This window comes from Molossus molossus, unplaced genomic scaffold, assembly GCF_014108415.1.
Source record: "Molossus molossus isolate mMolMol1 unplaced genomic scaffold, mMolMol1.p scaffold_m16_p_26, whole genome shotgun sequence".
NCBI classification, from domain to species: Eukaryota; Metazoa; Chordata; class Mammalia; order Chiroptera; family Molossidae; genus Molossus; species Molossus molossus.
In genome coordinates this window covers 169,855-184,884 of record NW_023425362.1, presented here as the reverse complement: position 1 = coordinate 184,884, position 15,030 = coordinate 169,855, and the positions used below count along the sequence as shown (strand labels likewise).

The 15,030-nt window shown below is 56.4% G+C and overlaps 1 protein-coding gene across 1 annotated transcript; it reads right to left on the bottom strand.

The window, feature by feature from the left end:
- Window positions 1-2,840: 2,840 nt before the first annotated feature.
- Window positions 2,841-5,676, bottom strand: ARSA (arylsulfatase A). Its single transcript, XM_036278218.1, has 9 exons — window positions 5,523-5,676; window positions 5,150-5,402; window positions 4,773-5,013; window positions 4,441-4,659; window positions 4,198-4,367; window positions 3,780-3,904; window positions 3,560-3,687; window positions 3,314-3,416; window positions 2,841-3,232 (listed from the first exon to the last, which is right to left on the bottom strand). Exons 2-9 carry the CDS (start codon window positions 5,365-5,367, stop codon window positions 2,913-2,915), a joined length of 1,524 nt encoding a protein of 507 aa, XP_036134111.1. The 5' UTR covers window positions 5,368-5,402; window positions 5,523-5,676; the 3' UTR covers window positions 2,841-2,912.
- Between the last annotated feature and the right edge of the window lie 9,354 nt (window positions 5,677-15,030).

Sequence of the window (15,030 nt, the reverse complement as noted above, 5' to 3'; positions counted from 1 at the left end):
CGAGACTCCACAGACAGTGGAGATGCAGGCACTGTCTGGGGTGCTCTAACAGCACACACTCATTTTGTAATGAAAAACATTCTGAGAAGAAGCGAATTTAAATATTCCATGGAAACGGCCTCTTTTGCTCCCCCTTCTGGTCACTTGTGGGAGAGGCGAGTGGGGATGAGCAGAGACGGGTGGTGGGAGGGTGCCTTGGGGCCTCTTCCTAACACACCTGAGGGACCCACAGAAGCAGCATGTCTGTCTGTCCGTCCCCACTCAGCTCCTTCCAGAGGACACGGGCCGAGGAAGCCCTGGGGAGAGGATGATGTCAGACTTACAGGAAAAGGGGCTGGTTTTCAAATCAACTGTGAAGAAGAAAGGGAAGGGTCAGGACATTGTGACAGTGTTGGGCCACAAGAGCGTGAACGAATGTGTGTGTGCACACATCTGTGAGTGTGTGTGTGCACAAGTGCCCGCACAAGGAGGGTGCACTGCACGGATACACCTGAAAAAACAAACACGCATTTCTACTCCCAAAAGCATCACAGCAAACCCGAGTGACAGGGGGTGGGAGGGCTGCTCCCTTCCAGCCCTGGGTGCAGAGGTGGGATTGAACTCGGGGGACAGGGGAGCCTCCTGCCTGGGTCAGTTATTTCCCCCCACCAGTGGTTACACTCTTGTAGAAACAAATCCTTCCCTTCTTCTTCACTGTTAAGTTTTTATTTCTATTGAAGCATAAAACACACATGACATGATAAAGTGCACATATTGCCCTGGCCGGTTTGGCTCAGCGGTTAGAGCGTCGACCTGCGGTCCTGAGAGACCCGGGTTCGGTTCCCGCTAAGGGCGCGTACCTCGGTTGCAGTTTGTCCCCGGCCCCTGGTCGGTCGTGCGGAATCTTGTGTGTGTAGCTCAAATGCTTTATACACACGTCTGCACCCCCACCCCGTCACGATGGGGAACAGTGGAAGCACACAGGGGCCCTCATGCCCCTTCCCAGGCCATGTCCACACACCCACCTACAGAGCTGCGGGCTCCCATCACTGGAAATCACATGTCTGAGGTCCCAGGGTCCATGCTCATCTTTGCTAGATGGTGGGCACCACGGAGCAGGGATGGGTCCCCTCTGGTGACCTGTGTCCCAGCACCATGCATGGCCCTGGGTGGCAAATAAGCATGTGAACTAACCAAGTGACGTTTATTACCCAGGTGGGGCCACAGGCCTGGAGGAGGTGCCTGCAGATTGCACGGGGTGTTCCCATCCACTTAGTCCCCGCTGAGTGCTTGGTCTTGGGGCCCAGTGCTCAGATTGTTCCCCTGCTTCAGTTCCTTTCCTTAGCCTGGAACCAAGACACCTGGCAAGGACATGGCCCCCCCCCAGAAGAGTAGATGCAGATGCCAGGGTGTGCACGCCCAGCCCAGGTAGACCAGTGCCTCTGCTCGACCACACGTGCAGGTGGGCCCTCCTGAAGCCAGCAGCAGTGGGTTCCCAGGGAAACCACCACCGTGTGGGCGTGGCCCTAAGGCACCCTAGGGTTCAGGGCACGGTCAGTGCAGCCCCCAAGCCAGACGGTAGGTGGTGGGAGAGACATGTGGAGAACACGATCGTCGCTGGCACCACAGGCCCACTGGGGAGCCCCCTGCACACGCACAGGTGCCCGCCACACGTCCCGTTCACGCGCCATCCCAGGAAGGCTGCCTTCCACCGCAAGTAACAGACAACCCACCAGCAGCGGCTTCAACAGCAGGGTTTATTTTCTTACATTGTGAGCTCCGGAGGTAGACGGTTGGAGACACAGGCTGAGCAGCTGCGCAATGTCTGGTCAGGACGTGGAACCGTCACACAGCCCCCAGACGACCCAGGGGTCCCAGCAGACTGCCCCTGACCTTCCACTAATCAGGACTCTCTGGACCAGGCCTGGGACTGGCTACTGCTCTTCTGGGACAAGGAGAGGCTGTACCTCAAACGTCCAGGGCCTCTGCCCACCACTGAAAAGTCGGGGCCCAGGAACAAGGGCATAGCCAGCTGGGCCCGTGCACCCACATGGCCCTCCTCTCCTTCAGACAACCGAGGGAGCACACGTGGCCGGCCACCAGCACACCCGTGGGGACCCACAAGAGCTTCACGCCACTGCACGGGTACGGGGGGGTCATCAGGAGGGTCTCGCAGAGCCTGAGATGAGGGGACAGGCAGGCTGAGGGGCGAGGGCAGGGCTGGGCGGGCATGGCAGCCCCTCTAGGGAGTCCGCATGTTATTCTGAGTCTGTGGTTCTGAGCAGGGACGGAAGGAAACCTAACCTGCTTTTAAGGGCACTTTGCTGGGTGCACAGCTTGCACTGGGTCACAGGTACCAGGGAACATGTGCACAGGCCGGAATGCAGTGCTTGGGGGGCAGAGGTGGGCCAGGGTCACGGTGGGGTGGGGGTGTCTCAGAAGCTGCTCATGCACTTTCCTCGAGTCCGGTGGGCCCCCAGCTCCCTCATCCCCACCCGGATGTGCGCTCATCACCCACCTGTAACAGGTTTCTGGAAAGAGCGAAGATGGTCTGGTCCCTGCACCTCCAGGAAAACCCGCTCTTGGGCGCTGGGCACCTGGGGGGTCTCCTGCCCGCGGCGCCCTCACACCCTCTCCACCCGCTCCTGGCACACACAGGCACTCAGCGCAGCTCCGGGGAACCGACCTGCAATCACGGGAGCCAGGATGCCGGGGTGCAGACCCCTGCCCGGCCCCTCACTGGCTGGTCACCTCAGCCAGTCACAGGCCTCGGTCTCCTCATTCTCCCACAGGCAGAACAGCACCTACCTCTGGCCACCACAAGGATTAGATGAGTCATCACACCTACAAGTGTCAGCTGGTGTTATTGGGTTATCAGGTACAACCGTGTCCTTGCCTGAGCCTCCGACACAGGAGGGCGGGGGCCGGGGCCCTCAGGGTGGGATCCCTGGGCAGTGGCAGCAGGTTGGCCAGGGGATGCAGCTGGGCTGGCAGCACAACTGCAGGGCAGCGTCCTCCCCGAGGGCCATCTGGCTGGGGCTGAAGGTCATGCTAGCATCAAACTGGGCCTTGAGCAGCTGAAGCTCCTTCATCGCCTCCAGAGCCTCCTGGTCGACCTCAGCCCCATTCCCCAGAAGGTTGTAGTTCTCACCAGGGTCCTCAGAGAGGTCGAAAAGCATTGGGGGCTCATGGGCAGTCAGAGGACTGGAGGAGTGGCAGGCAGGGTCTGGTGTGTTGTCACTGTGGGCGGAGCCTGGGGAGGACGACACAGGGCAAGAGCTGTGGGCAGGCTCTGGGGCCAGGAGGGGTCACTGGGGCGGGGGGAGAGAGTTACCCTGGGTGAAGAAGTGGGCCTTGTACTTTCCGCTCCGCACAGCAAAGACCCCTCGGATCTCATCGGGGTACGTTGGGTAGAAGTACATATTCTGCCGGAGACTCTGAGGGCAAAGTCGGGGGTCATGGGGCAGAGCCCCAACACTGATTAGGCCTTGAATGTGCCCACCCAGGAGCCCCAGAGGCAACAGAGGTGACCTGCACACAGTCACGCCTGGGGCGTGGGGCGTGGGCCTGCTGGCTCTACCTTGCCTGTGCCCAGCAGCAGGGGGCTGAAGTCAATGCCATCCAAGGTGACGTTGGGCAGCGGGGCCCCAGACAGGGCTGCCAGTGTGGGCAGTAGGTCCAGGGAGCTGACCAGATCATGGGTCACACCTGGGGACAGAAGGCTGTGTGGTCACTTGATTCAACATCAGGATTGGGGAGGTGGGGCCAGGGGTCCCCCAGGAGAGGACCTGAAGACTGACCAGGAGTGATGTGGCCTGGCCAGAAGGCCACGGCAGGCACTCGGACGCCCCCGTCGAAGGTGGTTCCCTTTCCACATCGCAGGACACCAGAACAGCCACCGTGGGACATCCGCATCGTTTCTGGCCTGGGACACACAGGTGGTCATCAGCGTCTCTGACTCGATCCGGTGGCCCCAGCCCCAGATTTCTAAGTCACATGCACAGAAATGGCAAGCAGGTGCCTGTCCCCTCTTTATCCTCCTAGGACCAGCTTCCATGCACTGTGACCTGCCTCCCAAGTGTATCTGTAAGTCACCATAACGCGGCATTTTCTGAGATCCCTTATCCCACTATGTCCATGGCCAACAGTCAAGATAGAGAGACCCCAGAATCCTGCCTGTGAGGAGCCAACCTGTGCCTGCCCCCCTCTGCTGCATACCCGTTGTCTGCTGTGAAGATGACCAGGGTCTCTCCAAGCAGCCCCAGGTCCCCCACAGCCGTCATCAGGGCCCCCACAGCCGCGTCCAGCTCCATCAGGGAGTCTCCGAACGGCCCTCGGCCTGAGCGCCCAACGAAGCTCTGTCCGCTGAACTGAGGGTAGTGGGTGTGCTGGGGGCAGAGACTGGAGTTAGCACTGAGCAGGGGTCAGGGCAGCCCAGGGTGCAGGGCCAGGGTCACTCACGTGGGAGGCATAGTACAGGAAGAACGGGCGGCCCTGGCGCTGGGCATCAATCATGAGTTCATGCGAGAAAGCCACGTAGCGGGCCTCGAGTCCAGGCAGCCAGGGCGGCTGCGCCTCCACAGACAGGTTAGCCAGCAGTGGGATGGCCACCAGGCCCTGGTCACAGATTCCATTGCAGGGGGTGGCTGGCGGGAAGCACGTCAGGTTCTGGCAAGGGCCCTGGGGGAGCAGCTCCATTCAGGGTCTCGGCTGTGGGGTGGGGCTGGGAAGCCAAGGGAAGGGTAGTGGTAGGAAGTGGACAAGGGGCAGTCGAAGGCCCTGGCTGTTCCTACCTGGTCATGGGAGTATGGGATGCCCAGGAATCGATGGAAGCCATGATGGGGGGGCAGAAAGGCCCCTTGAGGCCCCACCCCAAGATGCCACTTGCCAGCCATCCCTGTGAGGTAGCCTTGGGCAGCCAGGATCTCAGCCAGGGTCACCTCCTCCAGGGGCAGGCCCCCTCGGGAACCAGGCTCCAGAACTCCAGGGTACATGCCTGTCCGAACTGGGAGTCGGCCGGTCAGGAGGGCTGCCCTGCAGAGCAGGTCAGAGTCCGTGAGACCGAGAGATGGCAGAGAACTGTGACTCCCTCACTGCAATCCAAGGGAACCCAGAGGAACTGGACGGTCTGGTGGGCACGGGGTGAGGGCCCCTCCGCCCTCTTGCTCACCGGGAGGGCGTGCACAGAGACACTGGCACGTAGAAGTCGGTGAACCGCAGCCCTGCTGAGGCCAGCTGGTCCAGGTTAGGGGTGGTGGAACTGGGGTGGCCGTAGGAGCCCAGGTCCCCATAGCCCAGGTCATCAGCAAAGATCAGCACGATGTTAGGTGGGTAGGCAGCGGCCAGACCTGCAGCCACGGCCAGAACCAGGGCCCACAGCACCACCATGGCACACGGCACAAACGAGCTTGTCACAGGAGACCCTTGGGAAAGAGAGCAAACGGGCTCCAGCTCTGGTCCTGAGGCCCCAGCCCAGGCACTACCTCGCCTGAGGCCCCAGACCCCAACAATCCCGAGTCAGACAACAGGTAACCCCTCCCTACCCCCAACAGTAGCCGGGAACACAACTTCCTGGGGATCCTCCGGGACCGGGACACCTGCAGATTCTCCTCAGAGACCTGACCCTCTCCTAGGCGTCTCGGCCCAGGCTCGTGGTCAGGGGCAGGAGTCACATGACACTGACCGGCGGGGTCCGGCTGCGAGAGAGAGCAGGGCAGAGCTGAGCGGGGGCAGGTCCCGGACAGCGGGTAGCGGAGCCCCGTGGGCACTTCCGCCTCGGCCCCGCCCCCGGCCCGCCCCGCGCTCCAGTGACGCGCCGCGCGCCGGTTCCGACACGGGGCGGAGCGGGGCGGGGCGGAGCGGAGGGTCCCGGGCCTGCGGTCCGGGCCGGGGCCTGTTCGCACCGGGACGGGTCGGAGTCTGGGGTCGTGGCCGGGTGGCCGCGGCGGGACGCGGAGGGCGCAGGGCGGAGCGGGTGCGCGCAGGTGCGCGCGGGGCTGCTGCGCTTCCGAGGCCGTTGGCGCCGGGGCGCGGGCCTGGGGGGCGGGCCTGGGGGGCGGCGCGAGGGTGGGTGGGGCTTCCGGCGTTCGCGCGGGCGTGCGGGGCCTGTCCCGGCCTCCCGGACTGGGGCTGGGGCGGTCCTTAGAGGTGAGCGCGCCCGGTGAGCCAGCGAACCTCTGCTGGCTTTTCCTTCGACACATCTTACACTGGTTTTGAAACACGCGGTAGCGAATTCTTTCAAACCCTTGCCCCTCCGTGTGTGAGAGGTGTGTCGGGCATCTGGGGTCTGGTCTGTCTCCGGGGTACCCCAGTGGGAAGGACCCATCAGAAGAGAAGATGCGTGGTCCTGGCTCCCTGTCACTGAACAGATAGCCTTGGACAGGTGACTCATCTTTTGTCCCCCAGTTTGGCTGTCTGAAAGTAAGAGCCCCAGAGGGTCGTTAGGTGGGTAATGTACTCAGAGCACTGCCCCCCCCCCCCCCCGAGAACCCTCCCCAGGGCAGCTTTCTGGCCTCAGGTTCCTCCACAAGCTCAGGGCACCACTCTGGGACCTCTGACCTCAGGAGAAGTAGGACCTGGGCTACTGTGACTACTGACCCTGGAACCAGTGGGAGAATGGACAGGGCCCTGGAAAGGCCTCTGGGACCGGGGTGGGGTGAGGACACAGCTTTCACAGAAGCCCAGCCCTGTCTGGGGAGCTGGCATTTTTCTGATGTGACATGGACTCAAGACAAGGGGCAGTGTGGGGAGCAAAATTTGAAGGGCAGGGACTCCCAGAGATGGGACTGCTGACCTCATGGGGAAGGAAGGGGCCAGTCTCCAGGAGCCATACCCTTGGTGTCCCCTTCCATCGTGATTTCTGGGCTTGTGCGTGGGAGCTGAATGGGGAGGGTGGCCTAGACAGAAAGTTTCTCTAAGGCCCAGAAATCTTTGAACCTGTAATTGGAGCGATCACAGCTGGTGGGTGCTGTGAATTGGAGTTTAAAGGAACCAACCAAAGGCCCTTTCTGCCCTTTCTGTTGCAAGCTGGGAACTACCCCAGGCAGCAAGGACCTGCCCTGATTCTCAGAAAGAGCCTGCAGGAGGTTGTAATGTTATACAAATGGCTGGCAATGTCCCCTGCTGGTTCTGGAGGCTGCTCAGGTGTGTGCACACGGGACAGTGAAGCCAGCCCAGCCCTGACCTCAGGTTGGGGGAGGAGGTGCGTGTGCCAACCAGCTATGTTTGTTCAAAGCCAAGCCTCTGCAGGCAGCTGAGTCTTTTGGAGATGTGAGCTCTTTTTGGCATTGCTGCAGAAGTGGGCAAGAGGGTCAGCTTGGGGCAGAGCCCCAGTGGGAGGCAGCCCACCAGGGTGCAGGAAGTAGCTTGGTTGGACCCCTGGGCCATTGCTAATTTAGAACTAACATCCACAGTTAGCAGAGGGGCCTTGCAAAGAGTAGTCTGTGTCTTGTCTTTCCGCCACTAGGACCAGACATGAGAGAGGCCTCCATCTCCTGGGCCTTCATGGTGTGGGTGGGGTGGGTGAGTTGCCTCAGCAGGAACATGGCCACCTGAAGGGATCCTGCAGTGTTTCCTGGGCCCGGCTGATGTGGACACTGGAGGCCAGCCACCCAGGCCTCTGCCTGCCTCTCACTCTGATCTGCCTCCTTGCCCTCAGCAACCACTGTTTCAGCTTCCCCATTGGCCACCCAGCTTATTTTCTCCCCCTTAGCCACCCAGTCACAGTGTGGTTGGTCCCAGTTCCAGAGGACTCTGCTGGTACGTGCATACCTCAGCCAAGAGTGGGTAGCCGGTGACTAATTCTTTGCTTGACCAAACTTCAGTCAGGCTCCTGAACCTTCAGGTAGGCCCATCTGTTCCCTTCCTTGTAAAGTCCAGTTTTAACAAGAACCCTGCTGAGTCAACTTAGCAAGAACACCCACCCCCAATATCTGATCAGCTTCTTCATCCTGGGCCATGCTCAAGTGTGTCTGATCACCTGTCTGCCTTCAGCAAGAGTCCTGGTGGGCCCTGGCTGGTGTGACTCAGTGTCAGAGCATTGGCCCCTGTACTGAAGGGTCACGGGTTCGATTTCCGCTCAAGGGCATGTACCTGGGTTGCAGGTTCACTCCCTGGCCCCAGTCAGGGTGTGTGTAGGAGGGAACCAGTCAATATGTCTCTCTCACATTGATGTTTCTCTCTCCCCCTATTCCCTTCCACTCTCTAAAAATCATTGGGGAAAAAAAATCCTCAGGTGAGGATTAACAACAACAACAACAACAAAAAGTCCTGGTGGTTGGGTTTAGCCAGAATTCCCACCCTTCCTGCTGTCAGTGATACCTCGGTTCTCGAACATAATTCGTTCCAGGAGGATGGTCGAGAACCGAATTGTTCGAGAACCGAAGCAATGAAACCCAATAGGAAAGCGTGACTCCACAAAGCGTGACTCTCTCTCTGCACTCACACTGATGACGCAAGCAAGGCGCGCTGGGCCGAATGAACGCCATTCGGCTCAACTCGGCTCATCTCGGAAGTTCGAGTTCCAAATATTTGTTCGGATTCCGAGACAAAAGTTTCTCGAATCTCCTGGTCGAATACCGATTTGGTCGAAAACCGAGGCGTTCGAGAACCGAGGTATCACTGTAGTAATTTTCCACCCACTGACCCCCACCTGCTCCTTGGCTATCAGAGGGGAGGAAAAGTTTTCCTTGAACCTTATAAGGTCCCTGACTGGACCTGAAAATTAAACTGACAGAATCTTCATCATAGAAGTATACACATTTCATTAATTTTATAAGTTTGATGTGACATGGGAGACGTCATAAGGAATTGAATACCTGAAGAAACAGTTAAACCTGCTTATGTCATGCTAGTCTGATGGGGATAGTCAAGGAGATGACCAGTCAAGGAGCGTGAGGCTGGCATAGTGAAATTGGGGAACCTTCGCAAGACCCATCTGTCTGTTCAGATTCTTCCCGGTCTTTGGTGGAAGGAGACTCCTTTCCTCTGGGTATGGGGGCACTTCTCCCATGAGGGTTTGATGGCCTGTTTTGGGGAGAAGAGGGGGTGTCAGTGACCTGCTTCTGAAACTCCTTCAGTTTAAAATAACATGCCGAGGTGCCTCACTCGGGTAACGTGTCCTGAACCCCATCACTGTAAGTTCCCACTTGCTGCAATCAGATTGAGCCCACCTGTGCCCCACTGGAGAATGTAATTGCAGTGGTCTGTGCACCCAGCAGGATGGTCCTGAATAAAGTCTGACTTATGGTGCCCATTGGAATTGAAACTGGAAAAAATTATCCGTGGTCAGGTCCGGACTGCCTGTTGCCACACAAGCAAACTTGCAAGATGGGCTGAGGTGAAGGAAAGAAGTTTATTCCAATTGCTGGCAACTGGGGAGATGGCAGACTTTTCTTGTTCTCAGAAACCTGTGTCTTCCTCTCAGTGCAGGCCAGGGTTTTTATGAGGAGGCAGAGGGAAAGCAGAACAAAGACATCAGGGCAAGAGGGTGTAGGAAGGGAGTACAAAGTGGGTTCTGGTGATTTGCAGTCCTAGAATTTGAGCCCCTGTGAGGGTCTTGATGAATATTTTTATTACTGGTCTCTGGAACAGGATGGCCAGCATCTCGGTGTTTCTGAGACCTTATTGTTCAGTCTCTGCGTTCCTGGTGCCAAGTGTGTAATTAAAAGTCTCTTCATTCTTGCCTGGTCAACTGAGAATTGCAACAAAATCTTAGAGCATAGGTTAAATATATATCGTTGATTAATTACACGTTCTATTAATAAAAGGGTAGGAAAGAAAAGAGAAAGATAGCCCTGTGGGTGTGGCTCAGTGGTTGAGCATCAACCCATGCACCAAGAGGTCGCTGGTTTGATTCCTGGTGAGGGCACATGCCCAGGTTGTGGGCCGAACCCCCAATGAGGGGCATGCAGGAGGCGGCCCATCGATGTTCTCTCTCATCGATGTTTCTTTCTCTCTCCTTCTCACTTCCTCTCTCTCTAAAATCAATAAAGAAAAACTTTTTTAGCCCTGGCCAATTTGGCTCAGCGGTTAGAGCGTCGGCCTGCAGTCCGGAGAGACCCGGGTTCGGTTCCCGCTAAGGGCACGTACTTTGGTTGCAGTTTGTCCCCGGCCCTGGTTGGTCGTGCAGGTGGCAGCCACTCGATGTGTCCCTTCACGTTGATGTTCCTCTCTCTCCCTCCCACTTTATCTGTACAAAAAATAGAAAAATATCCTCGGGTGAGGATAAAAAAAAAAAAGAAAAACTTTTTTAGAAAAAAGAAAAGAGAGAGATAGAGAAGAGGGGAAAAACAACAATCATACTTTATTCTACCTTTATACTCCTATCAGAATGGAGAGGGGGGCATGGGAGAGGCTCCCCAGGAGGGCTGTGGCTGGTGGGTGGTGGCTCTGTGTGGTGCTGGCCCTTAGTCCCCACCCCCCAGCCCCATCCCATCCCATTGCAGACCAGCTGTATGCCTGGGCCTCAGGCTGCTGACCTTGCTGTGCCCTATCTGGATTTCTTTTCTTTCTTTTTTTTTTAGATAGCTAGATAGCGTGGGAGGGAGAGAGAGAGAGAGAGAGAAACATCGATGTGAAGGGACACATCGAGTGGCTGCCACCCGCACGACCAACCAGGGCTGGGGTCAAACTGCAACCGAGGTACGTGCCCTTAGCGGAACCGAACCCGGGTCTCTCTGGACCGCAGGCCGACTCTCTAACCACTGAGCCAAACTGGCCAGGGCTCTATCTGGAATTTTTGACCCCTGGCTTGGCTAGCTCCCTCCCCTCCTTCCAGTCCAGTGGGATGTCACTTTCTCACTTGGGACTTCCCTGGCCCCTGGTTCCCTCTCCCACCCCTCTGCCCACAGGTGAGCTGGTGCTCTTGAGCGCCTGTGAATGGAGGGTAATAACCTTACTCAACTGATTGGTGGGAGGCATCAACTAATTAACATGGGCAGGGCTCAGCCACCCCTGGCATGTGGTAAGTCTTTATTTTTTTTATTTTTTATTTATCCTCACCAGAGGACACGTTTGCATTTATCTTCGGATAGAGCGGGAGGGAGAGAGGGAGGAAGAGAGAGAGAGAAACACGGATGTGAGAGAGACACATCGACTGGCTGCCACCCACACGACCCCAACCGGGGCTGGGGACAAACTGCAACCGAGGTACGTGCCCCTAGCGGGAACCGAACCCAGGACTCTCTGGTCTGCGGGCCGATGCTCTAACCGCTGAGCCAAACCGGCCAGGGCAAGTCTTTATTTTTATTACTGCTTTTGCATGTGGGTGGTGGGTGTTGCTGAGCAGGGACCATGAGAACGGCAGGCAGGGAGGATCTCCCCCAGGGAGCACCTCACCTGAGGCTTGGGGGAGAGAGAGGTCATCTGGCCCAGGACACACAGCTGAGTTACAAGCAGTGGTCAGGTTTCATGACAATGGCGCATGCAGGGGAAGGAGCCGAGCGGCCATGTCAGAGATTCACTCAGGGCAGGGAGGGGAATCAGTCTCAGACTAGACACAGGAAACCTCTGGTGAATGACACTCAGATGGCCTGGTGACTATTTCCCAAAACAAACCATGCCATCATTAAAGTGCATCAGGTCGCCCTGGCCGGTTTGGCTCAGTGATTGGAGCGATCGCCCGCGGACCAAGGAGTCGTGGGTTTGATTCTGGTCAAGGGCATGTACCTTGATTGTGGTTTGTCCCCAGTCCCTGTTGGGGTTGTGTGGGAGGCAACCAGTCAGTGTGGCTCTGTCATGTTGATGTTTCTCTTTCTCTCTCCCTCCCTCCCACTCTGTCTGATGATAAACAGAAAAGTATCCTTAGGTGAGGAATAATAAAAAAAAAAGTTCATCAGGTCACTGAATGATCATTTTACCAGGAACGCCAACTTCATCCCAGAAGGAAGTTCTGCCCAGACCAGATCAGAGCATCTTCTCCAGCAGATCCAATATTGGGCCTGAAGACTCACCGTCGGCAGCCAGGGCGCCCCTGCAGACCTGGTGCGGGTCCTGCTGCGGTGGGAAGGGGCGTGGGTCGCAGCCCCGCCTCCCACGGCAGGGCAGGGGCAGTTTAAAGTAGACACAGGAAGAGAAGACTTAGACACCAAGGCAACTGCACCCTTTTTTACCGTGCTGAGGAATGGCCATTGGAGGAAGAAGACCCTGTGTCAGGCAGACCTGACGGTGAGCTTGGGTTCTGCGCCTGAGGGGCTGGGGTGGTGTTGACAGCTTGCGCTAAATAAAACATGCGACAGCCCATGAGAATGAAGCTGAGACGCTGGAAACTCCTTGTTTTAACTAAGAAAAAGGCATCAAAAGACTCAGAGCGGAATGTACTGTGCTTGACCTGCTCGGTGGTCCCCTAACTGTCCTCTGGGGGGCCTGAGGACACTCCGTCACCAAGACACTGAGGTGTTCTTTGGTGTAGTAAGGCTCTGGGGAGGCTGGTCTCTAGGGCAGAAATTAAATGGGGTAAAGAGAAATGCATGGAGCAACGGGTGAGTCTCTCTCTCTCTGAAATCAATAAAAAAAAATTTTTTTTAAAGAAATGGGTGAAGAGAAACTAGGGTGACAGGCTGTGTGGTCAGGCAGGTGTGGTCACCATGATGGTCAAGAAGAACAGCGTGGCCTCAGAATCCTTTGGCTCACTGGCCATGGAGTCACCCTTAGAACAAAAACAGCAGTGTCAGTGGAGGTGGAAAGACCCCTGTGTCTCAGAAACATGACTCAAAGACGACTCCCAGTGCAGAAACACAGCTCCTCTTCCAATTCCTGGACGTGAGTCACTCACAGATCCGGAGCCCTCTGCCAGAGCGAGAGACCTGGCGGAAACACCCAAGGCTGTGTGGTGTTCCCCTGCCCCGCCCCTTGCAGGGAGGTGCGCTCTGGCTGTGCACTGGGGGAGGGAACACCTCAGAGTCTCAGGGACCGCTGGGATTTGGCTTTGAGTTAATGACACTTCCCAGACTCTGTGATGCTTCCCACCCACACATAGTCCACGATCAGGGGTCAGACAAGGCATGCATTTTGGGCCACAGCCCATCTGTGTCACAATGGACTTAGCGGGGGTGTGTATCTATCTTGTGTTAATTTCCCCAGTTCTCAAGGTGTACGGTTTGGACAGATGGACTGAGCAGCAGGCCAGTGCAACAGGACCTGCTGATTCCAGCAAGGGCTCAGGTGGGAAGCCCAGCGGAGGCTCCCGGGGCTCCCTCCTGTATCTGTTGAGGAAACACCACTTACTTTGACAGCTAACCCCCAAATGCTAGTGGCTTAAAACAATTGATGTTTCATGCTCACAGAAAGTCCAGTTTGCAACATGGGCAGGGACGGAGGCTGTTTGTTCCATCTAGTCATTCAGGGACCCAGGCCAAAGGAAGTGCTGCCATTTTCAACACGCGGACTTTAGGTCCCCCTGGAAGGGGGACGGGAACACCTGCAGGATCGCACAGTAGGTGTCTGTGAGTTGGATCCAGGAGTGGCCCACAGAATTTCTACCCAAATTGATTCCAGAACTACACGACACAGCTGTGCCTGGATGCAAGAGGGCATGGGAGGTACGGACCCAGCGGAGAGGGTGGCCCGTGGGACCTGGCAGCTGGGGCATCGGCTTTCTGATGCTTCAGTTGGCTGACTGTGGCAACAGCAGTAACTCCCCGGCGGACCGTCTGTACTGGGGGAGAGCGTGTTTGCAGCGACTGTAACGCTGACTCCGTGTACTCAATCCCTTCTGCCTAAATTAGCCATACATGCATCTGTAATCTACACCCTAGCTTTTACAGTCCGGGAGGGGAGAGGTCAAGGAACAGGGAGGCCATGGAGTGAGGAATCACATGGGTGGAGATGGATGAGGTCAGAATGGGGGTGAGCAGGCATCCCATGATCCAGACGCCAAAGTCTTCAGTGACTGAAAGGATGTGGTTGACCAGAGGGTAACGCATTTGACCACACCTTTATTCCTCCTGCCTCATACTCTGGTGTGTGTGTGTATGTAAAAAACGTTTTAAAATGCAGAATGTGCCCAGCTGGTGTGGCTCAGTGGCTGAGCGTTGACACATGCAGCAAAAGGTCACCGGTTCGATTCCCAGTCGGGCACATTCCCAGGGTGTGCGCCTGATCCCCAGTGTGGGGCATGCAGGAGGCGGCCAGTCGATGTTCTCTCTCATCGATGTTTCTCTCTCTCTCTCCCTCTCCCTTCTTTCTCTAAAATCAATAAAAAAAAATTTTTTTTTAAAAAGCAGAATGTTCTTTGTTCACTTATGTGTTCATTTACTACCTGTCCAGCAAAAAATCAACAACCGTGTATATGTGCTGACAGCTGTGGCTGAGCAACAAACACAGTTCCAACAAAACACTCTGTATTGCGAAGCACTCGGGAGTGCTGACAGAGTATAATAAGCATTTTTCGAAGTGTATTGCTGAGCTTGAGAGAAAGCAAGGCCTGTCCCCAGAGACACAACGTGAAGGGGATCTAGAAGCAGCAAGGTCAGCACACATGAGACTGGGAACATTCTCAGTACCAGGAACTTGCAGCTTTGGGTTTTTTTTGTTTTCTATTTTTCTTTATTGATTTTAGAGAGAGAGGAAGGGAGAGAGAGAGAGGGAGATAGAAACATCGATGAGAGAGAACATTGATTGGCCGCCTCCTGCATGCCTCCCACTGGGGATCAGGCCCACAACCTGGGCATGTGCCCTGACTGGGAATCGAACCAGCAACCTCTTGGTGCATGGGTTGACACTCAACCACTGAGTCACATCGGACAAGCAAGATCTAACATTTTTTTTTTTTATCCTCATCCGAGGACATTTTTCCATTTTTTGTTCAGATAGAGTGGGAGGGAGAGAGAGGAAGAGAGAGAGAGAGAGAGAAACATCGACGTGAAAGGGACACATCGAGTGGCTGCCTCCAGCATGACCAACCAGAGTCGGGGACAAACTGCAACTGAAGTACATGCCCTTAGCGGGAACCGAACCTGGGTCTCTCTGGACCGCAGGCCGACGCTCTAACTGCTGAGCCAAACTGGCCAGGGCAATTTCCAGAACTTTTTCATCATCCTAAACAAAAACTCT

Bases quoted from the DNA above. Each gene is read 5' to 3' on its own strand.
- ARSA (XM_036278218.1), bottom strand. From the start codon at position 5,367: ATGGTGGTGCTGTGGGCCCTGGTTCTGGCCGTGGCTGCAGGTCTGGCC. The intron at 5,014-5,149 runs GTGAGCAAGAGG...CCTGCTCTGCAG, and splicing joins TCTCTGTGCACGCCCTCCCG to GGCAGCCCTCCTGACCGGCC. The intron at 3,233-3,313 runs GTAACTCTCTCC...CGTCCTCCCCAG, and splicing joins GGCCCACTTCTTCACCCAGG to GCTCCGCCCACAGTGACAAC.